This window comes from Sardina pilchardus, chromosome 12 (genome assembly GCF_963854185.1).
Source record: "Sardina pilchardus chromosome 12, fSarPil1.1, whole genome shotgun sequence".
NCBI classification, from domain to species: Eukaryota; Metazoa; Chordata; class Actinopteri; order Clupeiformes; family Clupeidae; genus Sardina; species Sardina pilchardus.
The window spans coordinates 17,853,233-17,879,571 of NC_085005.1; the positions used below are offsets into that span (position 1 = coordinate 17,853,233).

The following is a 26,339-nucleotide window of genomic DNA, read 5'->3' on the forward strand; positions in this document are numbered from 1 at the left end:
CACACAAAAACACACCATTCCAACTTCATTGGCTTGACCAGATCAAACTGCTATTCCTTCATGACGTCTACCTTTTTTTGTATTAAGTTGTGTATTGCTTTTGTATTTATTTACATTCCAGTTTTGCTTTTGTGTGTTCAACTGTATTGTACATATCAAATTGATATTGTAATTTAAATTGGGGAGACCCACAAAATAAAGTTTACCATGTCAGCCTCTTTGATATCCTGGCCTGTCTTTCTGGTTTGTATGTACATTATATTTATTAATTTATCAGACACTTTTATACAAAGGAATTAATTCTACTCATTCAACATTCAAACTACATTGCAAAGGAGACCTTATGTAATAAATGCATCAACAAATAATGCAATAGCCTACATACTACAATACTACAATAAATACTACCACAAAAAGACGAGAGTACAGAAGTCAAAGTGATAATCAAAGTGTAGTTGAAGGTGGTAGTGGTAGAAGGAGGTTGACATTATTCAGTCATTATTCAATTGCACATTTAATTAGATAGGATATTTTCTAAGATGTTGGCCTCACATCAAGGATGGAATGGATATAATTTTTACAAATTAGCAAAAGATTTCTCCCCCCATATCATTGACCGCAAAGGGAAAAAACCTTATGGCAATGTCAATTTCCCTCTACACATTTATTATTTTGGCCACCAGATGGTGCTAGACTTCTGTCTTCGGGAGCGACATGCGCTAAATCTTCAGGTCCTGTGATGTAGGAAAAGATTGGACTACCGATTTTGGACGAATGCACAACTCAAACTAAATCCAAATGTAAAATGTAGTCTACAAACTACATGTCATTGGTAACGTGATAGTAACGCGGTGAGTTACTATTGTAGTTATTGCAAATGTTATGTTGACATTTTACTCACTTCCATGGACTCGTTTTAGCACTAGTTAATTTATATCCGTACATTTCTGCCCGCTTAAGGAAGAACATCTTTGATCCTTGATAAACGTCTATTTTTGTAACTCGGAGGATAAACCAGAGCGTAGTAGGGCTGACAGCAAGAACGCTGGGTCACCTGACAGAAGTGTACCAGCCTATCATATGTTAGGGGAGAGGCAAACCGCTACAGTCGGACAAGAGTTGTCAGGAGTGGGCTCTAGTGAAGAGAGTAAAAGAGGGGCGAGGAAGAACACATGAGTGCAATGCCGAATAAAACGAAAAAAGATAAGGTACGTTTAGTTAATACGTCATGTCGATAATAGTACATTTAAATGAAAGTGCGCCTACTTTTTAATTCATCCGTTAAAATGCGAAGGCCTCGCCTGCATCTCATGTCTTCCCGAGGGTGTCAGCCATCCACGGTATTCGCTAGCTAGCTTCCAATTGATGGCTAGTCAGCTAATGTAGCCAACCTCACAGCCTGCTATCAGTTTGTCAAAGGACACATATTTTTCATGACACTTGCCTTCAAAATAAAGTTTACTGTTGGGTCTGTCGTTATTAGCACGTTTATAATATTATGTTTTAAGTCAAATAAAACTCCTTGTGACATCTGAATAACTGTTATGTATTTTGGTGTTCGCTAATTATCTGGCTAGCTTGAGGAGTGGCCACTTGCTATGTAGCTGGATGAAGCTATGTTACCTTGGTGCAGAGCTAGCGTCGTTAACTATGGTAACCAATTACTTGGCGGCTGTGTTAGCTAGGTAGATGCTGCTTTAGCGAGGTGGTTGCAACCATAAAGGGAAGTTGTAACTTTTTTGGCTAGTGTGTTTTTTTTCTTTTGAACGTTACTGTGATACATGTTGACAAATTGGGAGAATATGCATTTTCAAAAGCCCCGTTGGAGCTGACAGCTTGCTAAGTTATTGTTCGCTAACAACCTATGGCTGACGTTAGCCATCTTACCACCCGGCTCTTTTTCGTCCTTGTTTCCAGGAATCACCAAAGTCTGGAAAAGTTGGCAAAACGGGCGGTCAAGAGAATGCCGAACACGAGGTAAGGAATAATGCATTTTAAAAGCTAAATGATAGTCGTATGTCTTTAAATCCATCATACTGAGCTATGGACGTGTCAGCTAAACAGCGTCACCCCGGTAATTTAGCCGAGGATGAGTGTAGTTCAATACAGGATAACCAAGATGACATTAGCATCCTTTTGGACCGTCTCAGAGATGTAGAGATTTGCCTTGAACAAACTCAACAAGTGCACCACGCCCCACAATTCGGCGAAAGCGTCTTAGAACTATTTGATTCAAATGGCGATTGTGGTTTTTGCCTTTCCCTTCACGTTAGGAGGTGGTAAAGATAACGATAGCTACTAGTAGCTTGCTGCCTACAGTAGCTAACGTTAACGTAATTGCACCAGTTTGTCTCAGGGGACACCGGTCGTCACCGCTTACGACATCAGGATAGCTTCTGTTATGTGCGAGCCTGATCCTCAATATCGGCTGAGACGCCCGTCTTCTAGCTTAGTTGTGCCCGGTTGTGCCCGACGTTGTGGTTCTGGGTAGTGTGCATTGTCCATACGACAACACAACACAACACAATGTCATGTGCTCCTCGGCTGTGTGCGAGTGTTTAGTCCTGACTCAGTGAGCCCCAGGGCACACAATCAAGGGAAACTACATTTCAGCACAGATTATCTGCCTTGTAGCCTGGTGCTCAGTAGATCTATTGTTGGCTTTTTTTTTTTTTTTTTTTTTTTTTTTTAATAACCTGTCAGGATAAAGATGGGTTCTACTCTCCGGATGTATTGGGTTCTCAACTATAATATGCTCCATTGCCATATGCAAACAATGAAATGTAATTGTGCGTGAATTGGCATGTCTAAATCTCGATTCCAGTAGTCTTCATAGCAGTTATTCATTGATTGACAATCAGGGAATGTGGAGATACAGACATTTGGATCCAGAATGGCATGTCAGTTATTTAACCAGGTTCCACTGCACTGAATCACAGATTCATGTCTCTGAATGATCTAGATTTGACTAAATTTGAGTCCCAGACCTTGTCGCACCACTCAAACATTGCCCCAGTTTGCAGCTGGTTCAGTTGATCAACTCTTGTCGGTGATATGAATAAGTGTGAAACAATATAGTAAGAACTGTTTAAAATCTTTTAAACAACAGATAAAATCAGCACATATAGTACACTTGTATTAGGCCCAATAAACGGTCAGTGATTGGGCCAACAGAGGCCTCTGCACAATGATGTAATGTTGTAAACCAGTTGAACCATATATAGGCCTACAGTGAAGCTGAAAGATATGAATCAGTTTTATTATTATTATTATTATTTACCAGTAGGTTCACAAAAGGCAACACAGTGGGTATGAATAATTCTGTCTGTCTCAACTGTACATGACTAGAGAGGTGGTGGCTTAAATAAGGGTACACTGGGAGACTCCTCATACCCATGGATCCTTCAAACATCTAAATATTGTCATGGATATTAAAGGGCTAAAATGAATGTTGCTCAGACACAGGCTTCAGGCCCTGCAGTCAGTCATTACTGCATTCTGCACTATTCATCCAACCATGAGACTATGTTGAAGGAAGAAGTGCTGTGGATTTTGCATGCAATAAGTTGACAGCACCTATAGTAATAGTATTATTTTTTTTCTCAAGTGGTTGTTTGATTTGTACTTTGATTTGTAAAAATGTGCCGAGACTAGAAACCCTGTTTAACTGAAGCCCTGCTGTGGCGGTGTTGGCCTATCCATGTAATCTCCTAGCTGGTGGTCTGTTTATGAGCATGGCCCCATGATGTGAGGACGAGCCTCCCTCTGGCTCTCTGATGTGGACTGTAGAGGCGGAGGCTGTAAGGGAAGGGAAGACCAGCTAGCCTCAACCAGTGCAGAATAGTGCCACCTGGAGGACATGAATTGCTCATGAAATAATCAAAGTCAATAAATGTAATTAGTTGCGAAGTGGTTTTAGATCACGATGTGTGAACACACAATATTGCGCCTTATTACTGTGGCAGTGTTATCAGAGATTTGCTTGGTTGACCTTTTAAAATTGTGTACATTCTCCAGCAGTGCTTGATTGGGAATGTGTGTGTGTCAGTGCGTGAGAGACGTGTCCAACGCCTTCCATCTTGGGGCCCTAATCCAGTGCACTCTTCTCTGTGATCCATCACTGAGGAGCCGCTAATACGGCTGCCTCTTTCGAATTGAAATCGGCGCGCTGCAAGCTGTCGCCTCATTAGTGTGCACTTGGAGAAGGCCAAGATTAGATGACTGACTGCAGCCCTGTGCTTTACTCGGCTCTTCTTGTTCTCTCTGTGTGTGTGTGTGTGTGTGTGTGATCTCCTCTTTTACATCACAGTTTAATGAGGTCGTCGGCCAGCAGACCAGAGAGCTGCACAACCAAACACAAAACTGACAGGCCAACACCTTGTAGTGCTTTGGAGTTATTTTAATATGATTCAGACTATTTTATGATTTCATGATGTATTGCTTATACATTAATTAATTATATTCTTGAAGACTCCGGTGCTGTTGCTCTCTGTCTTCATGCATAATTTTAATGATTTTAGGTGTTGCAGTAGTAGACTTGCAAGTAACTCCTAAGCAGGATTTTTGAACATTTTAAAATGGAAACATTTGCCAGCTACCACTGACAGACAAATGGTTAGATTCACCAGCCACACAATAATCAACCATTATTTTATGTCGGAAATGTACCATTTGCCTGATGGATGTTGCTAATTTTCGAACCTTGTCCTTAACAGTTTTTAAACTTTTATTGTCGATCTGCCGCACTACACAGTGTGGAATATCTGAATTACTTTTAATAAAGTTGATGCCCCCCATTGCCCACTCCACATGCAGATGGTTGTAGTTTGAACTGTTTCGAAGTCTACTTCACAAAACTTGTCAATCGTGCTCGGTTCATAAAGGAAGCATTCATTGATGGCACACTGTTCCTCATGCTGTTGTGGTGTCTGGCCTCTCTAACTGCAGTAGAGTAGAAGGGGTTGGATGAAGCTTTTGTAGAGTAGGGGGGCAACATACAGTGATCTTAGTTTCAGGGTTCATACGTTTTTAAAAAACCTGGAAAAGTTATGGAATTTGAAAATGCCAATTTCCAGGCCTGGAAAGGTTTTGGAAAACAAAAATTTTGGAAACAAGTTTTGGAAAAGTCATGGAAATTTGCTTCACCCAATTCAACTCAGAAACATATCTCATTTGGGCAGGTCATGTCTCACACTTATGTCACATCCGATTGGTAAACTTTTAAGTTTTGAGAGCATTCCTTCTAGGTAACCATCCTGTTATCTCACCTGTCATATCTATTATTAATGTAGCACTAGTTGATGTGAGGTTTTGACAAATATAAGGTCATGGAAATTTGTGAAGAAATCATGGAAAAGTCATGGAAATTCTCTGGTGGAAATGTGTATGAACCCTGTAGTTTGCGTACCCGTAATTTCCCGACTATTAGCCGCGGCTTATACATTGATTTTGCTACATTTCCTCAGCTATGAGGTTAATACAGGGGGCAGTTAATATGGTGTTGATATGGTTTTGTTTCTTTTAACTTGTATAAAACACAGTCCTGCGGCTTATACACAATGCGGCTTATATGCAGGAAATTACTGTATGGCATACAGTCTCTGTTGTGCACGTTTCTGTGTGACATGTTGTAAGTCGCTTTAGTTGAAATTAAAAGCATCAGCCAAATGTAATGTAATATAATGGTGATCTGTTCTCTACCTGCACAGGGTTCCAACAGGAAAGGCAGCAACAGCGTCCCACCTCCCACCCAGCTGCTGAAGGGCAAGCAGAGCGGATCCCAGACGCCCGTCAAGAAGGACAAGAGGCCCAGCTCGTCCAGATTCAGCCTCAGCAACAACCGGGAGCTGCAGAAACTCCCTGCCTTCAAAGGTGAGCTGGGCTTACATGGACACACACACACACACACTCAAAGGGTATGGTATTTGCTGTGAAATGGCATGGATTGGGGCATTTGTGCAACAATTAAGCGTATTGTATTCATGCCATAATCTTGCGTAGGTCATTGTGTGCTAGCTTTTGTGTAGGTTTTTTAGGAAAGCACTGAATCCTTTGTCGACAAGTATCTCTCGTTTTAAACTTGTGTGGCTGTAATGAAGTAGCTTTGGGATGCTCAGTGTTGTTGAAGGCCGACGAGTCTGTCACCTTTTGCAGTCTTTCCTTCTCTTTCCAGACGCAGGGTAGTTAATACTCTATGTTGCTGTAAAGGCATAGTGCTTGTGGGTGAAAAGGGTGACTGATGGACTGATATTGCAGAAGGACCGTGAAGGAACATTTGAGGGCCTTGTTGAGAATACAAGACTGTTGGTCGAATCATGTGCCGCAGCAGCAGTGGCAGTAGCAGCAGCCTCAGGACACGGCAGAGAGCATTAGCCATCCGAGCACTGTGCCAAGACCAGTGTCTGTTGTGTAACATAAGTGGTAGTGGGGTCAGGTCTGAACTGAAAACAGGGATGCAAGCATGGCCATTAGCTTGGCTGAACACCTGTGGGCCATCATGTGGGTGGTTTAGATAGGCTGCCCTTGGATGTAAGGTCAGTAGACCTGTACTTTCTGAGCTGGTTTCGTAACGGTCAGGCCGATGATGCACGGCAAGGCTATTTATTTAGAGTCCCATGGTCCAACATCAGATGTTCCTCCCCCATCTGATTTGTACTTGCCCTGAAATGTCGCTCGTACATCAAACTCTTATTTTTATTACATTGTAATGTACCTCCTTTTATTTTTTATTACATTGTAATGTACCTCCTTTCCTTTTCACACACATCACTCCAACAAGTAAACTTACCATCAAGGAGTTGAAATAAGTCATGATGGTGATGGCAGAAAAACTGACACTAGCCCAAATGGTGGTGATAATGCTACTATGGCACTACATGTATGATTTATGCTACAATAGACCTTTGTGTTTCTAACAGAGAGGTTGCCATTCGGTATGTTTTTGATTTCATGATGACATTTTTATACTGGTAAGGTGTTTGGTTTAGAGAAGTCATCCAAACACTACCAGCTGGAGTCAGTCCCATGCATGCTCCTAAAGGCTTATTCATGGCTATGAATTAGAGAGGGGGGGGGGGGAAATTGACAAAAACCTTCCATCCGTACGCCATCCATAATGCGTACATTTAGTCTTTTTTTCATATTCTCTGAAAGCTTCCGGATCCAGACGAAAAAAGCAAGCGTGTGTTTTGAAAATGGACAAATCTTTGTTCAAATGAAAAGGCAGCAGCTACCAATCAGACGTGAGGGTCCACCCTGAGGTCGTAGCTCTGGTAGGTCTTCCAGTTCGGCCCTCTTGTAGTCTATCTACGCAGCCCGGAGGGGTGCCGTGTTGCGTGGCCTACCACGCGTCCGTGGCACTGCTCCTTGTCTGAGGGCCTGCGTTATGCAATTGTGCAGTGTGGAGGATGTGGCCACAGGCAGCGCTGACTGGAGAGACTTTGTGCTGGATTGGCCGTAGCCAGTAGCCAGTGCTCTATATTTAGGGCTAATCCAGAGATAACAGCCTAATGCCCCAGGCCCCCCCCCCCCCTGCATCACCATGGGACTTTGCGCTGGAGAACTGGGAGCCACAGTCTGGTTGTCTTCTCTCTCTCTCCTTCTCTCTCTCCTTCTCGCTCCTCTCTCCGAACTTTCTTTCTCTTGGGTTTTGTGTCTCTGATCTTTTTTGGTGCAGTTGTGGGCTGCTTGTCCTGTGGTGCATAACTCTGTGCTGTGGGTCTGTCTGGTACACGATTCTTAACTGTCGAACACACTGTTCATTTCCACGTTCTCGTCATCTAGGTTTCGCACTTAACCAATGAGGCCTGGTTTCACCATTTCCATTTTTCACTGGCTTTTCCTCTGAAGTTTGGTCTACTCTTGTCAATACCCCCCCCCCCCTCTCTCTCTCTCTCTCTGGTGCTGTGTGGGCCTACTTCTGCCGCTTATATGTGTTCTTTCTGTATTTTGTAGCGACAGTTGGCCCTGCTGGGGACTAGACTCATTTCAGCTCCGTGGAGTTCCTCTACTCCAGAAAAAACGTTGGCCAGCATCTCGGATAAACCCTGTTAGCCCCATTGATCCGTGACTGGTGATGCTTAAGTCTTGGGACTTCTCTGGTTGACGTTGACTATTTTGGCAGTGCAAACGAGAATGCTTGGACCATAATCTCGGTGTTCTAAGCTGGGTTTTTATTTCACAACACTCCATATGCGCTACGTTGTTTGTGAGTCCGTTAGAAATGGCTTTGGCAGTCTTTACTATGGTAGTGTTCTGCCAGAAGGTAGGGCTCTTAACTGTGTCCAGACATGAACTTCACTTTTGGCATCATAGCTCTTTTGAGTTCCTAAGATGAACCTTTTTAAATATTATAGATGCCTCCTTCACCCCCTTGTTCCTCCTGAAGTAAAGCCTTTACCTGAGGTGATTCTTTTACCTTAAGTCCAGAGAGAATCTTTTATGTGGAGTGCCAGAGAGAGAACCTTTATGCAGAGTTCCAGATGGCATGCAAATGGACTTCCTGTTGTCCTTGCGAGGAGGCCGATGAGCCTCCCATCTGATGCTGAAGCCGCTGTATCAGAGGCCCGGTACCGTGAAGGCGCCTGGTCTGTGTCAGTCTGCGTGGAGCGCTGAGCCTTGATTTTAGACGTGCCAGTTGGCTCGCAGAGCTGCATCCCCTATTTTTCGGTGTGGTTTGGCCTATGTGGCTCTCTCACTTGTCTGGTTCCGCTGTCGAGCGCAAGCATATGTTTGTGGTCTCACATTTATCAAGCTAGTTTTGGATCACGCTCGTAACTGTATCCCAAGCTTGCTTGAGGAAGTGTCTCAGAGGACGGCCAGTCAGATGCATTTTATTCCTCCGCACCCCTGAAAGGAAAGGGCTGGTGGTGCTGGTGCTGAACATTAATCTTCAAGATTGAGAAAGAAAAGACCCGGAGACCATGAGACACAGTGAGATTTCTCATGCGTAGATTGATGGCTTTTTATAAGAGCAAGCCAACCGAGCCACTCCAATTGGCCTTGCAGTAGGTGAGAAGGCTCTTTGGATGAAAGCGCCATTTAAATGTATTTATGAATAAATAAATGTGTGAACGCGCGACAAAGTCCTGTAGCGAGTGGCAAAACTCCTCAGGTTATATTTGGGAGGTTGCTGGTAGATGATCCACTGAAGTGGCATGAGCAGCTCAGACTGTGTTGAGCTCAGTGGGTCAGAACATAAATCAGACCAGCAGTCTGTCTGGTGCTGGTGGGAGCCATGTGTCACTGTAGCCTGCCTTCTGGCGCCACCTGCTGCCTGCTACTGGAACTGTAGAAAGTGTGATCGCATGAGGGCGATCATTCTCCATCTATGCTGTTCTAAGATAATGTAACGGTGATACAAATGTTTCCCTGTCGTCATAAACTTGTGGTGTAAAGAGCATGTGCTGTGATGTTTTGGCTAAAAAAAGGTTTGGTGCTTTTACAGGTGGTTCTACCTTCCTCTGCCATTAGTCAATTTCTGTTGCACAGTCTACTGCACAGGTGTTCTGTTTTTGTATGACGATAGAAAGTTGCTTACCACACTGATTTAGTAATGGCAGAGTTTTGTCTCGTTAGAAACACTGAATGCAAATCATATGATTTGCACACGTCAAAATGTATTGTGCAGTTGCGTAAAGTCCCGTAGAGTTTATTATGGCCCGATCCCAATCTTGATATCATCAGAGTCATAATCATATCTGATATCAGACATTTCTTCAGGACACACTGCACACAAGGGAGATGGCTTGTGCGCGATTTGACACTATTTGCTTTTATATTTACTTACTGTAGTTCACAGCAAGACATTCTGAATAAGAGGATCTTCTGTTCTAACTGCTGAGGCCGGTTCAATGTTGCTTTTTTAAAACCACAAATGACAAAATGTGCATTACTTGATGTAGTAATGTAATGACCGTCATGCTTGATTTGTTTATTTCTAGCTCGTATTTTGCACAGACCTTGAACCTTTGTTAGATGCAGCCGTGTGTGTGTGTGTGTGTGTGTGTGTGTGTGTGTGTGTGTGTGTGTGTGTGTGTAGATATTTCCCTCTCTACGTGTGTCGTGTGTGTGTTGGGTGTGTGCACACTTTGGTAGCCCTGTCACTGTTCACCTGCTGTGTCTGTAAAATGTTCCCCTCTGCTTGTTAACAGCAGAAGCCACGTGTGTGTGTGTGTGTGTGTGTGTGTGGGGGGGGGGGGGGGGGGGAGTGTGAGCTTTGTGTGTTGTGTCGTTGCTCATATGCTCTGCTCCAGGTACAGTGGTTGTGGTTTCCGGTTGCACTTCTGATGCTGTGCTGAAAGTCTTTGTTTCGCTCGCTCTCCCTGCTTCTGTCTGCTGCTCTGGCTGTTGCTCATCTGAGATGGCAGACTTGAGCTTAGATGCTGCTGACATTCCCTTGGGGGATGGTTGAATGTATAGTCATTTAGTTTTTATTAATTGAGCGCTTAGGTGTAGCCGGTCTTCATCTTATTTAGATAGATAGATAGATAGATAGATAGACATCTTATTTCTCAGCACTGCTTAAGCTCTGTAATGTTATGTCTGTTAGGAGCACGAACCGAACCACGTACGTGACCTTGATGACTGTGAATTGTGACACTTGAAGGGCATTGGATTCATTTATTATTATTTTGTGTTTTCTGAGCTCCTTGCTTGATATCCATCCCACTGTCTCTATAAGGGAAGGGAGTCCCATTTACATATTGACAATAGACAGCAGAGCTCTTTGGAAAGGCGTTTAATAATGTGACTATTAAATGGAGAGAGAGGGAGTGTGTGAGAGCGGATGGCAAACCCAGGCTCTGAGCTTCATCAAAGCCAGGCTCTTCCGGCAGGGCTTTAAACTTCTCTCCTGAGGGAAGATTATCTGCCCTTCACAGGCAGTCCAGAAAGCCCCGTAAACGCCAATCGGCTTCTTTGTCCTGCCCCTCCTCCCGCCCCCCGGCCAATCCCGCGCCTCCTCTGCTTTGCAGCCTGACAACCGGGTCACGTGACCGGGCTGGGCCAATGGCTGCGAGGCTGTGCCTGAATGACATCACTGGCTCAAGCTGGTTCCCTCCAGCGGCGGAGCTTCATTTTCTGCTGAGAGTGTGCCGTGCTAAAATGGAGTCTGGCTCCTGCGCATAACCCATTCACTCTCCCTCACCCTGCCGCCCCTGCCCCTGCCCCTGTGGCTGGACCCCCTGTCCCTGGATGTTGGCATGCTCTAGAGGAGAGGTCGCCATGGTCCTGGATGCTCCCAGCTCCAACGGGCCTTTCCAGCCCGTGGCCCTCATGCACTTCAGAGGTGAGCAAGCAAGCAGTGCTAACCGCTAGCCGTTAGCGTTAGCCGTTAGCGTTAGCAGCAGTGGGGAGAGAGAGAGAGCAGGGTTTCTGGATCATTAACCCGAGTTGGAGAGGGAAAGGGCAGGGGAGGGGGTGATCGGGGGTCGCTTAGGAAGCGGGAGTCTGTGTGTACGTGTGTGTTTGTGAGTGTGTGTGTGTGTGTGTGCGCGCAACCGTCTGTGATTGTCTGTGATCACTGCAAGGAAAGGGGCTGAGTGTTGTCTTTTGTTTTCACACCGCTGGTCTGATGTGGAGCAAGCGGCTGGCTGGCTGAGCTGCGCTGAGCTGAGTGCTCAGAGGCCGTCACGGGGGTCTCGTGTCTGGGCTGTGGTGTTAACGAGGCTCCAGTTTTGGCCCTGTCCCAGAAGACACAGGCACCGAGGAGAGAGGCGGTTTGTTTATATTGCTCATTACTCGAAGAGAACCACGCCACGGCAACTGTGAGTGTCTCAGAGAGAGAGAGAGAGAGAGAGGGAAGGAAGGAAGACGAGGGGGAGAGGAAGAAACAAGCAAACAGGCGGTTTGGAGGAGGACTCTGTGGTCAGGGGAGTGGAGAGGGCAGCCGTTTTACCGTCTCACAGCCTCTCCCCTCCCCCACTGAGACTGCTGTTGTCAAAGGAAGTGAAGTCACAGTTTGGGGAAGTGTGTGTGTGTGCCTTGACGTGTGGTGTTGCCTAAAGGGCTGCAGGGCATATCTAGTTGTGTGTATGTGTGTGTGTAGTATGTGTGTGTTTGTGTCGTCACCAGGGAGGAGGCCTTTTGTTTTGTTTTGTTCTGGTGCTTCCTCTTCTGTGCTGGGAGCTTGTCATACAGAGGAGATTCCTCTTCCTGACTGAGCCAACACGAACACTGCAATGATGGGGTTGTCTGGTGTGTGTGTGTGTGTGTGTGTCTGTGCCTGTGTTTGTGAGTGTGCGCGCACGCACGTGTTGTAGAGAATGAAGAACCTAAACAACCAGCCACTGGCCAAATTCTGAATGGCAATGAGGTTGCACTACAGTCGCGTATAAATACCCTATTTGGTGATGAGTTTATAGCCTACTTTCTATGTCTATTGTGTGGCTAGGGCCTACCTACAATTATGCAAAGAGGCCTTTGTGTCAAGTAAAAAAAATGGTTTAAATGATTAAAGAGCCCTGATCAAACGTGGAAACAGTGTAGCAGTGAAATAGCTGTTGAACATCTTGTGTTAAGTCGACATTTTAAGTGTGTGTGGAGGGAGGTTGTGGACACCCTGGGAAGGTGACTGTGTTGTACAGTTGTGATTCTGAAAGTAGAACTATGTTCTACATGCCAGCAAGGGCTTGGACACACACACACACACACACACACACACACACGTGAGACCGTGCATCTACTGCATGCTGTATCTACTTACAAAACAAGGCTCCCATTTCCTCACATACCTGAAATATTCAGGCCGTGTGTGTGTGTGTGTGTGTGTGTGTGTGTGTGTGTGTGTGTGTGTGTGTGTGTGTGTGTGTGTGTGTGTGTGTGTGTGTGTGTGTGTGTGTGTGTGTGTGTGTGTGTGTGTGTGTGTGTGTGTGTGTGTGTGTGTGTGTGTGTGTGTGTGTGTGTGTGTGTGTGTGTGTGTGTGTGTGTGTGTGTGTGTGTGTGTGTGTGTGTGTGTGACCAGAGGCCAGCATGTGAAACACATGTGTCATGGAGAATGGCAATGGAGAGTTGGAGGCTTACTCACACACACACACACACCATTGTGCTCAACTCAAGAAATGGTGATCTGTTATGTTCTGATATGTTGCCTGGAAGTCCTTGTGATCATATCTGGTTTTCTCTGAACGCTTGTTCATGATCCTCATGAGAAAATGTTATGAAGCATATTCCATTCAGCATCTCTTCAAGCACAAGGCTCAGATCAATTACTTGACAAGTTTTGCATTTTATGTTATAGGTTTCCACTTTCCAGCTTGTGCGTGCGTGCGTGCGTGCGTGCGTGCGTGCGCACGTGTGTGTGTGTGTGCAATGAAGACAGAAGAGCTGTAACGGATTTGGTGACCTGATGTTGATTTAGGATGTTCGGTCACCTTAGACTTGTCCTGCTGTACTGCTGGTGTCTGTTTTCTGTTTGTGTTGTTTTGTGCACATCCCCAATCACCTTGGTGTTGCTAGTTACTTAGGAGAGAAAGAGAGATGGATACTGTTTTTCATTCTGAGGAAAACTATTCATCTGCATCTGAACACACACACACACACACACACACACACACACACACACACACACACACACACACACACACACACACACACAAAACAAATTGAGACACCCAGAGCAGTAAGCAGTCATTCCTACAGCGCCCAGGGAGCAGTTGGGGTAGCCGTGGGTGTGGACTTGGGAGAGCTCTGTTCAATAACTGGTTGGGAACCACCAGTCTGATTCCCTAAGCAGTAGGCCACAAACGAGTGCAGTAAACACAGTAGACATTTAAACCACAGTGTGTAAAAACTGTGCAGGAGTTCAGGCTTAAGCTGTGCCATTTATAATGTGTAAATAAGTAATCTCAAATTTAGGATAAGTTCAGCCACATATCTCCTTGCTTTAAGCCATGTACATGTATACGGCAGAAGATCAGCCACAGGGCCTAGTCAGAAAACAAACCACAGTAGCATCAACAGCAATATAAGCTAACAAACAAGCAAGGAAACAAAGAGGCAAATTAAACAAAGCTAATGGGCCAATCACGAAGGTGTCATTAACCATCCACCATGGCAGTTAAGAGACCAGGTGTTCAAAATTACGTTTGTCGATGGTAGTCATCCAACGGTGCCTTTGGGAAACGCACTAGTCTGTAGGATTAGGGTAAGAATCTTGAGCCATGACACTACTTGAACACTTTGGGCTGTGTTATCTTGTACACATTAAGTTGTAGTTTTAGACTAAAAGAGAGCTTCACAAACAACAAAATCTCTATTGAAGATCTATAGTCTAGAACTAAAGCCCTATGCGAACGGGATTAGTTTTATGGGGTGACATGAGGAAAAGTAATAATAACCAGGGAATTTAGTCCCGTCCGGATGCGCCTTTTCAGTAAACATAACGGAGTATGTCCGTGACATTTGCAGACACTTTTACCTTCAGTAAAACGGTTCGGGGAAATTACCGCAGGTAATATTAATCCCATGCGAATGCGACCCTCTGTAAAGATGTCTGTAATATTTCGTCACATCCTGATTTAAAAACAATTTCACCCAATTCCCTATGTTGTACACCAGTCTGAATGAAAGCATAACATGCTGTGCAGCTTCTAATAAGACGTTTGCCTGATAGCTTGATGTTGTTAGCAATTTCAAACCACTTATGGCATAACATAAAGCTAACGTTTGCTAGTTTAATCAACTTGTGTAGTCTTTGAAATGCCGCATGCAACTGACGTAACGCATCACGTGCACGGCGACGAAGATCTGACGGCAGAACATAAAAGTAGTTACTCCTCCCATGTCAAATTATAGGGATTTCTAGTCCCGTCCGAATTGGACATTTACATTACAGAGGTCATGTGATAAACCTGCATTACTCTACATCCCCCTGTAAAACTAGTCCCATCCGAATTGGGCTTAAGTTCCAGGTTTAATGCATTTATGGGAAAACTGGCCCATTTAAAGATGGGCTTCAGTAAACTCTTATGATCAACTGTAGTTGTATCAGGTTCCTATAGGGGTTTGCCTATAAATCAATATTTCAGACCAGGAAGAGAATGGTATTTAGTGAGTTTTGAAGCTAAACTATTGAATTAACTTACACTATATGTGAAGAGCATTCACTCACCATCATTATCTTATTTTTGACAAAAAGTGGATTTAGAGGCTTTTGCATCTGAACTATACACTGTATTTTTTTTCGTTTTATAGACTGAACAGTGGTGTGAGTGTGAGGTAGGCCTTTGTGTGGACATTCTGGGGCCATAATTTAATGGTGGGCAAAGTACGTAGTCTTATCAACAAACAAAGTTCTGGTGTATGAACTGTGGCAGTCATGAGGCGTGTTGGATCATCGAGCTGACTCATTTGTGGTGAACGCTGTACAGCGCCTATGATGCTAAATTAACTTTCGTTCATTGTAAAGCTTTAGTGAGACTTCTTATTGTGCGCATTACGGTAGGGCCATTAGCCTAACATGGCCCTGTGGGGTGTGCAGAGGAGGAAACGTGAGCGTGGGTGCAGCTCGGTGGGATCATCAGACCTTCCGTCCGACCGTTAGAGTCTAGAGTCTAATGTTAGAGCCTGGCGGTGTTTTGCAGGTTCAGTTTCACGTTCAGATGCCTTGGGTTTCATTTCCGCTCAGGCTCTCATCAGCTCGTCGCTGCGGTCGGTGAAGATTGATGCCTGTTTTATCTGGTGGTGGTTTACTCTTGTCTGAGTGTCTGATTCTGAAATTACACTATTCATTATGGTGACTCACACATTTGTATGGAAAGCTTCAAGACAATAGCAGTTGATCACTCTGTGTGGAATTTCATGGAATAGGCAATATCTTCTGGTATGAAGGGTTCTCTGAAGTATTGACAGTGAATAAAGCAGGTAGTTGAATTATTTCTGAAATTCCTGGGAATTACTCCAAAGACCGCGCTCATTTTTTTTCTAATGAGCTGTAGTTCAAACTTGAATGCTTCTTGTCTAATGGAACTTTCCCATTTGACATGAGTTGCTCGCTAGGTCTGTGGACCCACTTTCGCCCCCAAAGCTGGGCGAGCTAAGGCGTGCCACATCGAATCTCATCCCCCATTATCACTTCCATGGCTTGATCACGCCACCGAGGGACTTTCTCGTGACTACTGATCTGAGGCTGACTTTTAACCTCAGCTGTACCCTCCTGATAGCTTGTTCTTCGTGGCGCTTCAGGCGGTGTCGAGGTGGAAAGCGAGATTAACGGAGTCAGGTACAGACGCGTCAGCACCAAAACAGCACCACATTGTATGTTCCTGCAGCCGGAATTCGCAGTAACCCCCAGTAGCAGGGCTGAAGTGCTCTGTCCACAGCACACCATAGACTGAGGGTGGGGCGCGGCGCTTGCTTGTTTGTGTCACAGAGGGAAACCTGTTGCTTTTCATCAGCATGGTGAATCATGTGGCAGCGCATCGATTGTGTGTCTGCCTGACAATTGGTCTGCTCGGGTTCGATTCCTAAACCTGCCGTCGGGGAGTCCATTGGCTGAATGTGACTGCTCAATAACAATTTGATTTTGCTTGTGTCATGTTGTCTTCTTTGCTCAACACATTTGATGTGAGTGTGGTGGGGGAAACGTTGTAAGATAATTAAAAGGCTTAAAGTGGAAGTGACTAGAGCCCTCACCAAACACATCTGCCCCATACTGTAACACAAACACACCCCTGGCTTCCCACTTACTTTGTCTTCCTACAAAAGCAAACAATATTGTAAACATAGTCTGGCTATCACCATACTAAGCTCAATCTTTTAAGATTGAACATTTAGTATGGGGAGTCTGCGCTTTATATCTACTGCACGAGAGGCATGATCAATGGGCATCGTTCAAATGACTGTATGCTTGGATAGTCCTTCAATCAATCAGACCAGTCTTTTGGATAAGCTAGTTTGTGATTGGACCCAAAGGTTGTGGACAGGAAGCAGATAGATAGAGGAGATGCAGGAGATAAACTTCTAGACACCAACACAAATAGAGTATCAGTGTGATAATAACCTGGCTCCCTCTCTCCCCCCTCCCTCCTCCAGATGTGCCCCCAGCGGAGCAGGAGAAGCTGTTCATCCAGAAGCTGCGGCAGTGCTGCGTGCTCTTCGACTTTGTGTCCGACCCGCTCAGCGACCTCAAATGGAAGGAGGTCAAGCGGGCCGCGCTCAGCGAGATGGTGGAGTACATCACCCACAACCGCAACGTCATCACCGAGCCCATCTACCCAGAGGTGGTGCACATGGTAAGGCACTGGCTACTGGTTTCTTATACTCCTGAATCTCAAAACCCTGTGTCCCGAAACACCCCAGTCTCATAACCCTGTGTTCTGAATGCCTAAAACTCAACTCTGTAACCTAAACACCCAAAACTCAGTAGCCTGTTTACTAAACACCCAGAACTCATAACTCTGCATTCTACTGTAAATGTTTAAAACTCCTAACCCTGTATCCTAAACAGCTAAAATTGCAAACCCTGTTTACTAAACACCTAAATCCCACAACTCTTTATTATAATGAGTCTAATGACCCAGAGATAGTCCATATGGTGAGAAACTACTGTACATCTGACCCAACCGAATAGCCCCAAGCTCTTACAGTACTACAAACTATCTTACCAAAAGGGTTACACTAGTGACTTGACAAGAGTTACTGCACTTTTGTTGTGTTTTTTTGCAATGTCAACGTTGTAGAGTTCAGTGTTTCAGTGTGTTTGAGCGTGCAGTGACTTAACCTTTTAACCTCAAGTCTTTAACCTCTGATTCTGTGCGAGTCGACTTATCTCTAAACCTTGATCTAACCCAGATGCAATCAACAAAACAAATCAAAAATGTTTCTCTGAGGTATGCTCGTGACGGGGCCAACTTTTCTGCAGACAGACGGGTCTTTCTAGGTTGCTTTACGTCGTGGACAGTCTTGAGAGACGGGGACTTTCATATGAGTGGGAGGTTTTGCAGCCGAGTTTCTGCTGTTATATTTATCAAGTCCTACCCGCTCATGCAAGGCTGGTAAACGCTGGTGAGCCAAGTGCAAATGAACCCTTTCTTCTCCCTGCGTTTATGTTTTAGCAAGCGCTCGAATAGCTAATGCAGAAGCTTGCTAAATCAGCATGACAATAAGCACTTAGGCGCACGCGTGTGTGTGCATGTGTGTGTGTGTGTGTGTGTGCGCGCGCGCGCGCCTGCCTTTGTCATCCAGGCCCCCAAGAACATTCAACATACTTTGAAGTTCTCCTCCCCCTTTCATCATCAAAGTAAAGAGATGGCCACAGAATATGAAGAGTGTTTTCCTGTTTGTCTTTTGAACGTGCGTGTGTGTGTGTGTGTGTGTCTGCGTGGTCTAAAAGGTTGGTTAATCAGAGAGTCTGTCATATGCATATCTGATACCTCAAACGACTGTAGACCTGCCGCCCTTGCATAATGCTGTGCCACTCCGCTCATCAGCCAGCCCTCGGCGCAGGAGAGCTGGCAAGGCCTGTGCATCAGGGCTGTCGCTCCAAATGACTCCTGCAATCTCCTATATCAGTGCCATAGACGGCAATGTCCGTTGGGGAAAGAAGTTAGTCTGGTTTTCACCATACTAAGCTCAATCTTTTAAGATTGAACATTAGTCTGGCGAGGCTGCGCTTTGTTTCTACTGCACTTCGCGTAGAGTATGGCCGTTTCTGATTGGAGCCAAAGATTCTGGCAGTAAACAGCGAAAATAGATCAGGTTCAGGCAGGGTTCACCCAGCCTTGAAAGAAGTGGGAAAAAGGAAAGTTTGGGAAAGATGTCGTCTAAATTGACCACCCTCTCTTGATATTAAGTTGAGGTTTTTTTAGGTTTTTTTTTTTAAGTTTGACCTGCTGAATTTGATTTTCCGATTCTCGCAATGCACTGTGTTATGGAAAAGCATTTTTTTCTTCTTGCATTCAATATCCAACTAAAATTACAAAAACAGAAGAGAACTTTATTTATCACTTTTGATGATGACTCATCTGTTCATTTCATTCCATTTTTTTTATTCCATAATATAAAGTATGATCCAATGGCCTGTATGAAAATTAGGAGAATTTCACGATGCACTGTAACCTTTCTGTATTCAGATTAATGGTTGTCATGCTTGCAAAGTATGTTAAAAGATGCAATGGGTCTGTCTCTCTGGCTGTGCTCAGACAAGTGCATTCACAAGCTTAGCTGGCATATTTGTCTTTGTTGTTATTCTTACATGTTTTCTTTGTCATCCGAGAAGAAAGCCTCCAAAGATCCCTGTCCCAAGAGGCGTTATAGCAATGTTTCACGTGGAGTACTGCTGCGCATTTGCCAGAGAAATGGGACAAATGCTCTCTTAAGAGACTGTGTCTGAGTGTGGATGCACTGCCCACACAGATCAAGTAGAGAGAGCGGTTATCAATGCGAGCCCAGAGCTGAAGAGCGCCGTGTAAATATTGACCACTGCTGTTCCCTGCTGAATGGGGTTGGAAGTGTTGAATTGTCATCGGACAGGCCATATCTTTAATGCGTCTTTGAATGGCTAAGACAACACTAATGTTCATCCCTGACCCTGTCTCTCTTTGTGTTTGTGTATGTGTGTGTAGTTTGCCGTGAACATGTTCAGGACGCTACCCCCCTCCTCAAACCCGACAGGGGCGGAGTTTGACCCGGAGGAGGACGAGCCCACGTTAGAAGCAGCATGGCCACACCTTCAGGTACCGCCTCAATGTCACTTACCCAAGGATGATTGGATGCAGCAAATGTCAGTCAAAGGTTATAGTGGGATGGAAAGACTTCACTTGCTGTAACTGAAATCGACCAGAAGGGGTGTGTGTGTGTGTGTGTGTGTGTGTGTGTGTGTGTGTGTGTGTGTGTGTGTGTGTGTGTGTGTGTGTGTGTGTGTGTGTGTGTGTGTGTGTGTGTGTGTGTGTGTGTGTGTGTGTGTGTGTGTGTGTGTGTGTGTGTGTGTGTGTGTGTGTGTGTGTGTGTGTGTGTGTGTGTGTGTGTGTGTGTGTGTGTGTGTGTGTGTGTGTGTTAACTTGCTGCTTTATGTTTCTTCACTCCACAGCTGGTGTATGAGTTCTTCCTGCGTTTCTTAGAGTCCCCAGACTTCCAACCCAACATAGCCAAGAAGTACATTGATCAGAAATTTGTGATGCAGGTATGTTTAAACACACTGGAAGAAAAAGGTAATGTCCGCAACACTGATAATTGCTCCCGGTTTAATGAAAAAAATGCAACGTTTCGACCCTACTGGGTCTTCATCAGGCCTGATGAAGACCCAGTAGGGTCGAAACGTTGCATTTTTTTCATTAAACCGGGAGCAATTATCAGTGTTGCGGACATTACCTTTTTCTTCCATATTACTCTACATTTGTCCTGCACCTGCAAGGTGGGATGTGCACACAGCTACTCTCCTTGAATGTTTAAACACACTCACACACACGTTTGTGCAGAGATGTTTTTGTTTTTGAGTTGAGCTGTGTGTACGTTAGTGTATGAGTCGGTGTGGTTGAGAGATACTTACGTGTGTTTATGCCTGCTTATATTGGTGTGTGTGTGTGTGTATATCTTCTGTTACATCTCATTAATCCAAGGGAGGAGTAGTGTTATCCTATGAATCTTTTATTACTCAAATTCTCCTAATTGTTTCTTTTATTTCATCCTCTTAATGTTATTGGTTTAATTATATGTCCATTATGAATGGCCATATTATTCGGTTCATTGCTGTGAATGAGCTCATAAATAACTAATTATGATTGTGTGTGTGTGTAGCTGCTGGAGTTGTTTGACAGTGAGGACCCAAGAGAAAGAGACTTCCTGAAAACCACGTTGCATCGCATTTACGGCAAGTTCCTGGGCCTGCGCGCCTACATCAGGAAACAGATCAATAATATATTTTATAGGTGAGCACCAGCGCCCACACACATGTGCACGCACACATTCACTCACTGACTCACTCTCTCACCCTCTCACACACACACACACACACCCACACACATGTGCACGCACACATTCACTCAGTCACTCACTCTCTCACACTCACTCACTCACTCGCACGTACGTGCACGCTCCTACACATGCATGCACGCACACACACACACTCACTCACTCACATTCACACACACCCTCTCATACACACAAATGCACTCACATACATCCTCACACACCAGGGGCCTTGATCTCGACTGGGCCCAGAGCTCTGATAATGGGGTTCAATTGAAACTACTTGACCAGTAACGAGTCTGTGATGGTCAGATCAATCGATGACCAGACCTTTGTCATTTAATTGATTCAGCTCTTCTGCGTCTTCATGATCACTGCAGGGAGGTCTTTTCTTAAAGGGATAGTTCGGATTTTAAGACACGAAGTTGTATGGGTTCCCTGTCAGCAACGTAGTGCATCAGCACTGACTTACCCCCGACAGCGTCCTGTGAGCCGAGATCCAGCCGGTTTTAGATCGTTTTTGATGCTGAAGAAAGTAGTCCGGCAAGTTTCTGGGGTCACGAAAGTAAAGTGTTTTTCTTCTCAAAACCATATGCGTTCAACAGAGTGATATATTTGCACCACAAAAACGTTGTCCAGGAAAAATTCAAACCTCGTTATCACTTACTTATTTTTCGCGATTCCTATCACTGCGCGCTACTGACAGCTGGACAACGTTTTTGTGGTGCAAATATATCACACTGTTGAACGCATATGGTTTTGAGAAGAAAAACACTTTACTTTCGTGACCCCAGAAACTTGCTGAAGAAAATAGTCCGGCATCAAAAACGATCAAAAACCGGCTGGATCTCGGCTCACAGGACGCTGTCGGGGGTAAGTCAGTGCTGATGCACTACGTTGCTGACAGGGAACCCATACAACTTCGTGTCTTAAAATCCGAACTATCCCTTTAAGAAAGTCCTGTCCTTGCTGTATTGAAAACTGTTGCATGTTAATATTGCATGGTTTATCACCACTTCGCTTGTGTAGTGATTTTTTGTTTTTTTTTTCTGACCAGGTTCATATATGAAACAGAGCATCACAACGGAATAGCAGAATTATTGGAGATTTTAGGAAGGTAAGTGAATCCTTTAAAGTCTTATCGATAGAACCGTCATCCCTGGCTTTCTACTACTCTTCATCGCCCATCCTTGCCCTATATCCGTGCCAAATTAAATTTATTTAAATATTTTATTTTACCAAGATTTTTTCTTTTCATTTCATTTATTCCACAATGTATTATTCGTCTCTTGCATATGTCATTCCAAGGCATAAGACAGCTATATTGGTCAAATACAAATGAGCCAAATTTGGCATGGGTGTCATAATGTATGGACAACTATGACCGTGCACTGCCTTTGTCCACATGTACAGTGTTGAAGATGACTCTCTCCTGCCATGTTTAGTCCTTTCTTTGTACTCTTTCGTCAGTTCTGTGTTAGTCACATGCAGAGACTTGCTGACTACCGTGCAGTGCAGCACTGACGCATACAGTATCGGTACTGTTTACGCTGAGTGGGAGCACAGTGTGTCTTACGCGTGCCTTTCTGCTGTGCTTTTTTTTTGTTTGCAGCATCATCAATGGCTTTGCCTTGCCTCTGAAAGAGGAACACAAAATATTCCTGTTGAAAGTGCTGCTGCCTTTACACAAAGTCAAGTCCCTCAGCGTTTACCACCCACAGGTGAGCGTGTGTGTGTGTGTATGTGTGTGCGTGCGTGCGTGCGTTTGTGTGTGTGTAAACGTCTAGGTCTGTTCTCTGCACTTGTCTTCTCCGGTGAATGTAAGAGAACCACATGTCTGAAGTTCTCTAGACAGCCCAAAGGGATTTGTGCACTTAGGGATGAAGTGCTGCTTTTTAGTTATAAAAGGAAATAAATAAATTAATAAATAAATAAAGTGCTCATTTTCCTTTAATCATACTGAGTCTTGGGCCCTGGCGAGTGTGTGAGTGTGAGTGTGAGTGGTCTGTCTGTACTTCAGTGTGACTGTATGTGAGTGGTCTGTCTGTACTGCAGTGTGTGTGTGTGTGTGTGTTGGTTCAGTGGGGTCGGGCCTCGTGAGTGAGGGCTAAAGTGGGACAGGGATGCAGTTCTGCTTGGCTGGCTGTCTGGCTTCGCTGACCCACATCCAGGGGCAGCCTTCCTGTCACCAGGAAGTCCAGTCTCATCAATACTGATCTGGCCATCACGCTCTACCATATCTCCCTTTTCCCCCTCGATCTCCCCCCACCCCTTTCTCTCTCTCTCTTGCGCTCTCTCTCTCTCTCTCTCTCTCTCTCTCTCTCTCTCTCTCTCTCTCTTTATCCCCCCATCTCTCTCTCTCTCTCTCTCCCTCCCTGCCCTCTCTCTGCCGCTGTCTCCGCACAGACCAGTGCCTCAGGGCAGGTGATTGACAGGCTAAATTGGTTGTCTGCCTGAGCAGCAATAACACAGTAGAGCTCCAAGGAGCACTCTCTGCACTTTGAAAAGACCAGGACCAGGCTGTAATTGAATAGGCTGCTAGGCTCTGACTGGATGTGTGTGTGTGGGGGAAAAAAAACAACACAGTTTTCACATTTCACTGGTTATTAGTCACCCAGCTGTCTCATTAGGTAATTTTAAGGAAGACAGCCATAATTTATTCCAATGCCGTGCGTTTCATATTTATCCTGGTAGCAATGATGTTGCAAAACTTGGCAGCACGACATCGTAATACTGAAGCTAGCTATAATAAAAGCAGAAATAGTTCCCATCCCTATGTGGGAAAAAAAAGCCTTTTTCACACTGAGGGTGCCAGACAGGACCATGATAAAGCAGTTTTGGTGCTGCTAGAGACCTTGTGAGCCCTTTTGCAAAGAATGGATTTTATTTTTTACACATAAATACACTCGGATGACGTGGGTGAAGGTCTGCTCAGTTCATTTATGCGGATTTCTGAATGCAGAAATCCTGAAGGTGTTTTCAGACATCCACTAGCATTGCCAATCCCCCGCTGTCAACCTGTAGTCCTACAGAGGTCTGTCAGGCTCAGCTCAAAATGGAGAAGAACCCCAGATGTCCGAGGTGTTAAGGGCATTTGTCCTCCTGCGCTATAGATAGACATACAAGCAAGTTGTAACCAAATTGAGCTACTGACGACCTGTCTGATCCTGAGGCTTGCCTTTAGCGAGCTAATTAGCTGTGGTCAGCTAACTTACATGCAGGGGCAGTAGCAAGTCCAAGCAGGAGCCAGGGCCTTCTGTCTCCAGTGTGATATGATGTACACGTGCCAACTGTTTTTTTACCTGTGTGTGTGTGTGTGTGTGTGTGTGTGTGTGTGTGTGTGTGTGTGTGTGTGTGTGTGTGTGTGTGTGTGTGTGTGTGTGTGTGTGTGTGTCTGTGTGTCTGTGTGTCTGTGTGTCTGTGTGTCTGTGTGTCTCTGTGTCTCTGTGTCTCTGTGTCTGTGTGTCTCTGTGTCTCTGTGTTTCCTGACTGACTATTGTCTCTTCTTCACCCAGCTGGCCTACTGTGTGGTCCAGTTTCTGGAGAAGGACAGCACTCTCACAGAACCGGTAAGCCTCCACTCCTCTCTGTTCCTCTCTACTCCTCTCTGTTCATCTTTACTCCTCTCTGTTCCTCTCTACTTTTCTCTGCTCCTCTTTACTCTTCTCCCCTCCTCCACTTCTCCTCCTCCTACTCCTCCTCCACTCTCTCTCTCTTCAAGAACCTAGCCACTGTTTTGTTTAGTCCCCTCCCCTTTTGCCATGCCATAGCTATAGGTGCTGATATGTTGGAATTGTAATGTTGCATGTCGGTGGTTTTATTGATTGTGTTCAAAGGCATTAGCTAAATGTAGGTACAGTATGTGTGCTTCATGCAGTGTTGATGTATAGGGTGTGTGGCATGGTGCACTGCGTGGTATTTGATTAGTTCTTTGTGCTAGTTAGGGATGACTAATGATGATAAGTAAGGTGTGATTTAATGATGATTGTGTATTTTGTGGTAATATGGTGGTTGGGTGCATATGCTGACTGAGTAGTGATGAGTCATTCTGTGGCGTAGTTGGGGCAATGATGTTGCAAAGAGATTAATTCGGGTGTGTAATGCTGGATATATATTATGGTGTTTAGATTCACGTTAGTGGTTAGGTAACACTTAATAATAACTACACACAATTCATCATCTATTAAGCATTTGTTAACTATCAGTTAATGTTTTTTTCATCATGAGTAATTTATTGTTCATGCGTAATTTATCATCAGTTTAGCATTTGTTCACAAAGTTATGATTGGTTTGTTCATAGTGATTAAAAAAACACTTGTAAATACATGGTTTATACCTTATAAATAATGAAACAACCATTTATAAATTAAATAATTTCCCTATTATGAACCAGTTCTGAAGTAATATAAAGTGTTACCAGTGGTTATTGTGATGATGTAGAGACTAATACGGATGTTGTATTCTGTGGAGATGCTGAGAGATGGATAACGATGGTGTGTTTTGTGACGACGCTGTGGTAATGTTGTGGTCTTGCTGCAAGGTGGTGATGGCGCTGCTGAAGTACTGGCCCAAGACGCACAGCCCCAAGGAGGTGATGTTCCTCAATGAGCTGGAGGAGATCCTGGACGTCATCGAGCCCTCGGAGTTCGTCAAGGTCATGGAGCCGCTCTTTAGACAGCTGGCCAAATGTGTGTCCAGCCCTCACTTCCAGGTAAGCACCAGGCGGCCGCTGCCTTTGACCACTCATGATTTCTTGGTAAATGCGTGTGTGTGGCCCCCAGTTCCATATATGCACCAACTTCCTGGTGTGTGTGTGTGTGTGTGTGTGTGTGTGTGTGTGTCCTGTTGAACCCTGGACAAAATGAGTCACGTTTTATGTCGGTCATCATGACACATTCTTATTGTAATGTAATATGTGTGTGTGTGTGTGTGTGTGTGTGTGTGTGTGTGTGTGTGTGTAGGTGGCAGAGAGGGCACTGTATTACTGGAACAATGAGTACATCATGAGCTTGATCAGCGACAACGCTGCCAGGATACTGCCCATCATGTTCCCCTCCCTCTACCGCAACTCCAAGACCCACTGGAACAAGTCAGTATACTCTTCTCCACTCTACTCCACTCCACTCAACTCCACTCCAATCACTCCACACTCATAGCAACACTCACATTGCACCCAAAACATTTCACTAGGCTGTGTCCATGTGAAAGTCTTAAACTCCACTGTTGCGCTAATGTAGACGTGCCTGGGAAGGCTAGCTGAATGAAACAGACAAAAAGCACACTGGATACCAGCGTCTTTCTGACAAAACTAATATGGTCAGTCAGCATGCTTGACACTAAATGTGAGACGTCAGCTGTGAAAGAGTTGTAACACTGAGACCACTAGGATGCAACTGCGAGAATGACACTCACACTCCACCCATCATACATTTAAA

General features: G+C 44.7%; 1 protein-coding gene across 2 annotated transcripts in view; it reads left to right on the forward strand.

Annotated features, from left to right (window-relative positions):
- Positions 1-1,099: 1,099 nt before the first annotated feature.
- LOC134098558 (serine/threonine-protein phosphatase 2A 56 kDa regulatory subunit gamma isoform-like) overlaps positions 1,100-26,339 on the forward strand; it is a 31,240-nt gene continuing 6,000 nt past the window's right edge. The window contains exons 1-12 of one of the 2 annotated variants that reach the window (XM_062551636.1): positions 1,100-1,208; positions 1,918-1,977; positions 5,709-5,871; positions 17,032-17,231; positions 19,563-19,673; positions 20,027-20,119; positions 20,734-20,864; positions 21,962-22,021; positions 22,517-22,625; positions 24,420-24,473; positions 25,445-25,615; positions 25,866-25,993. In XM_062551636.1, the coding sequence (XP_062407620.1) occupies positions 1,173-1,208; positions 1,918-1,977; positions 5,709-5,871; positions 17,032-17,231; positions 19,563-19,673; positions 20,027-20,119; positions 20,734-20,864; positions 21,962-22,021; positions 22,517-22,625; positions 24,420-24,473; positions 25,445-25,615; positions 25,866-25,993 (1,316 nt within the window). In that variant the 5' untranslated portion in view covers positions 1,100-1,172. Of the gene's footprint in view, positions 1,209-1,917; positions 1,978-5,708; positions 5,872-11,069; positions 11,288-17,031; positions 17,232-19,562; positions 19,674-20,026; positions 20,120-20,733; positions 20,865-21,961; positions 22,022-22,516; positions 22,626-24,419; positions 24,474-25,444; positions 25,616-25,865; positions 25,994-26,339 lie in introns of those variants that run through there. The other variant, XM_062551637.1, reaches the window with a different exon arrangement.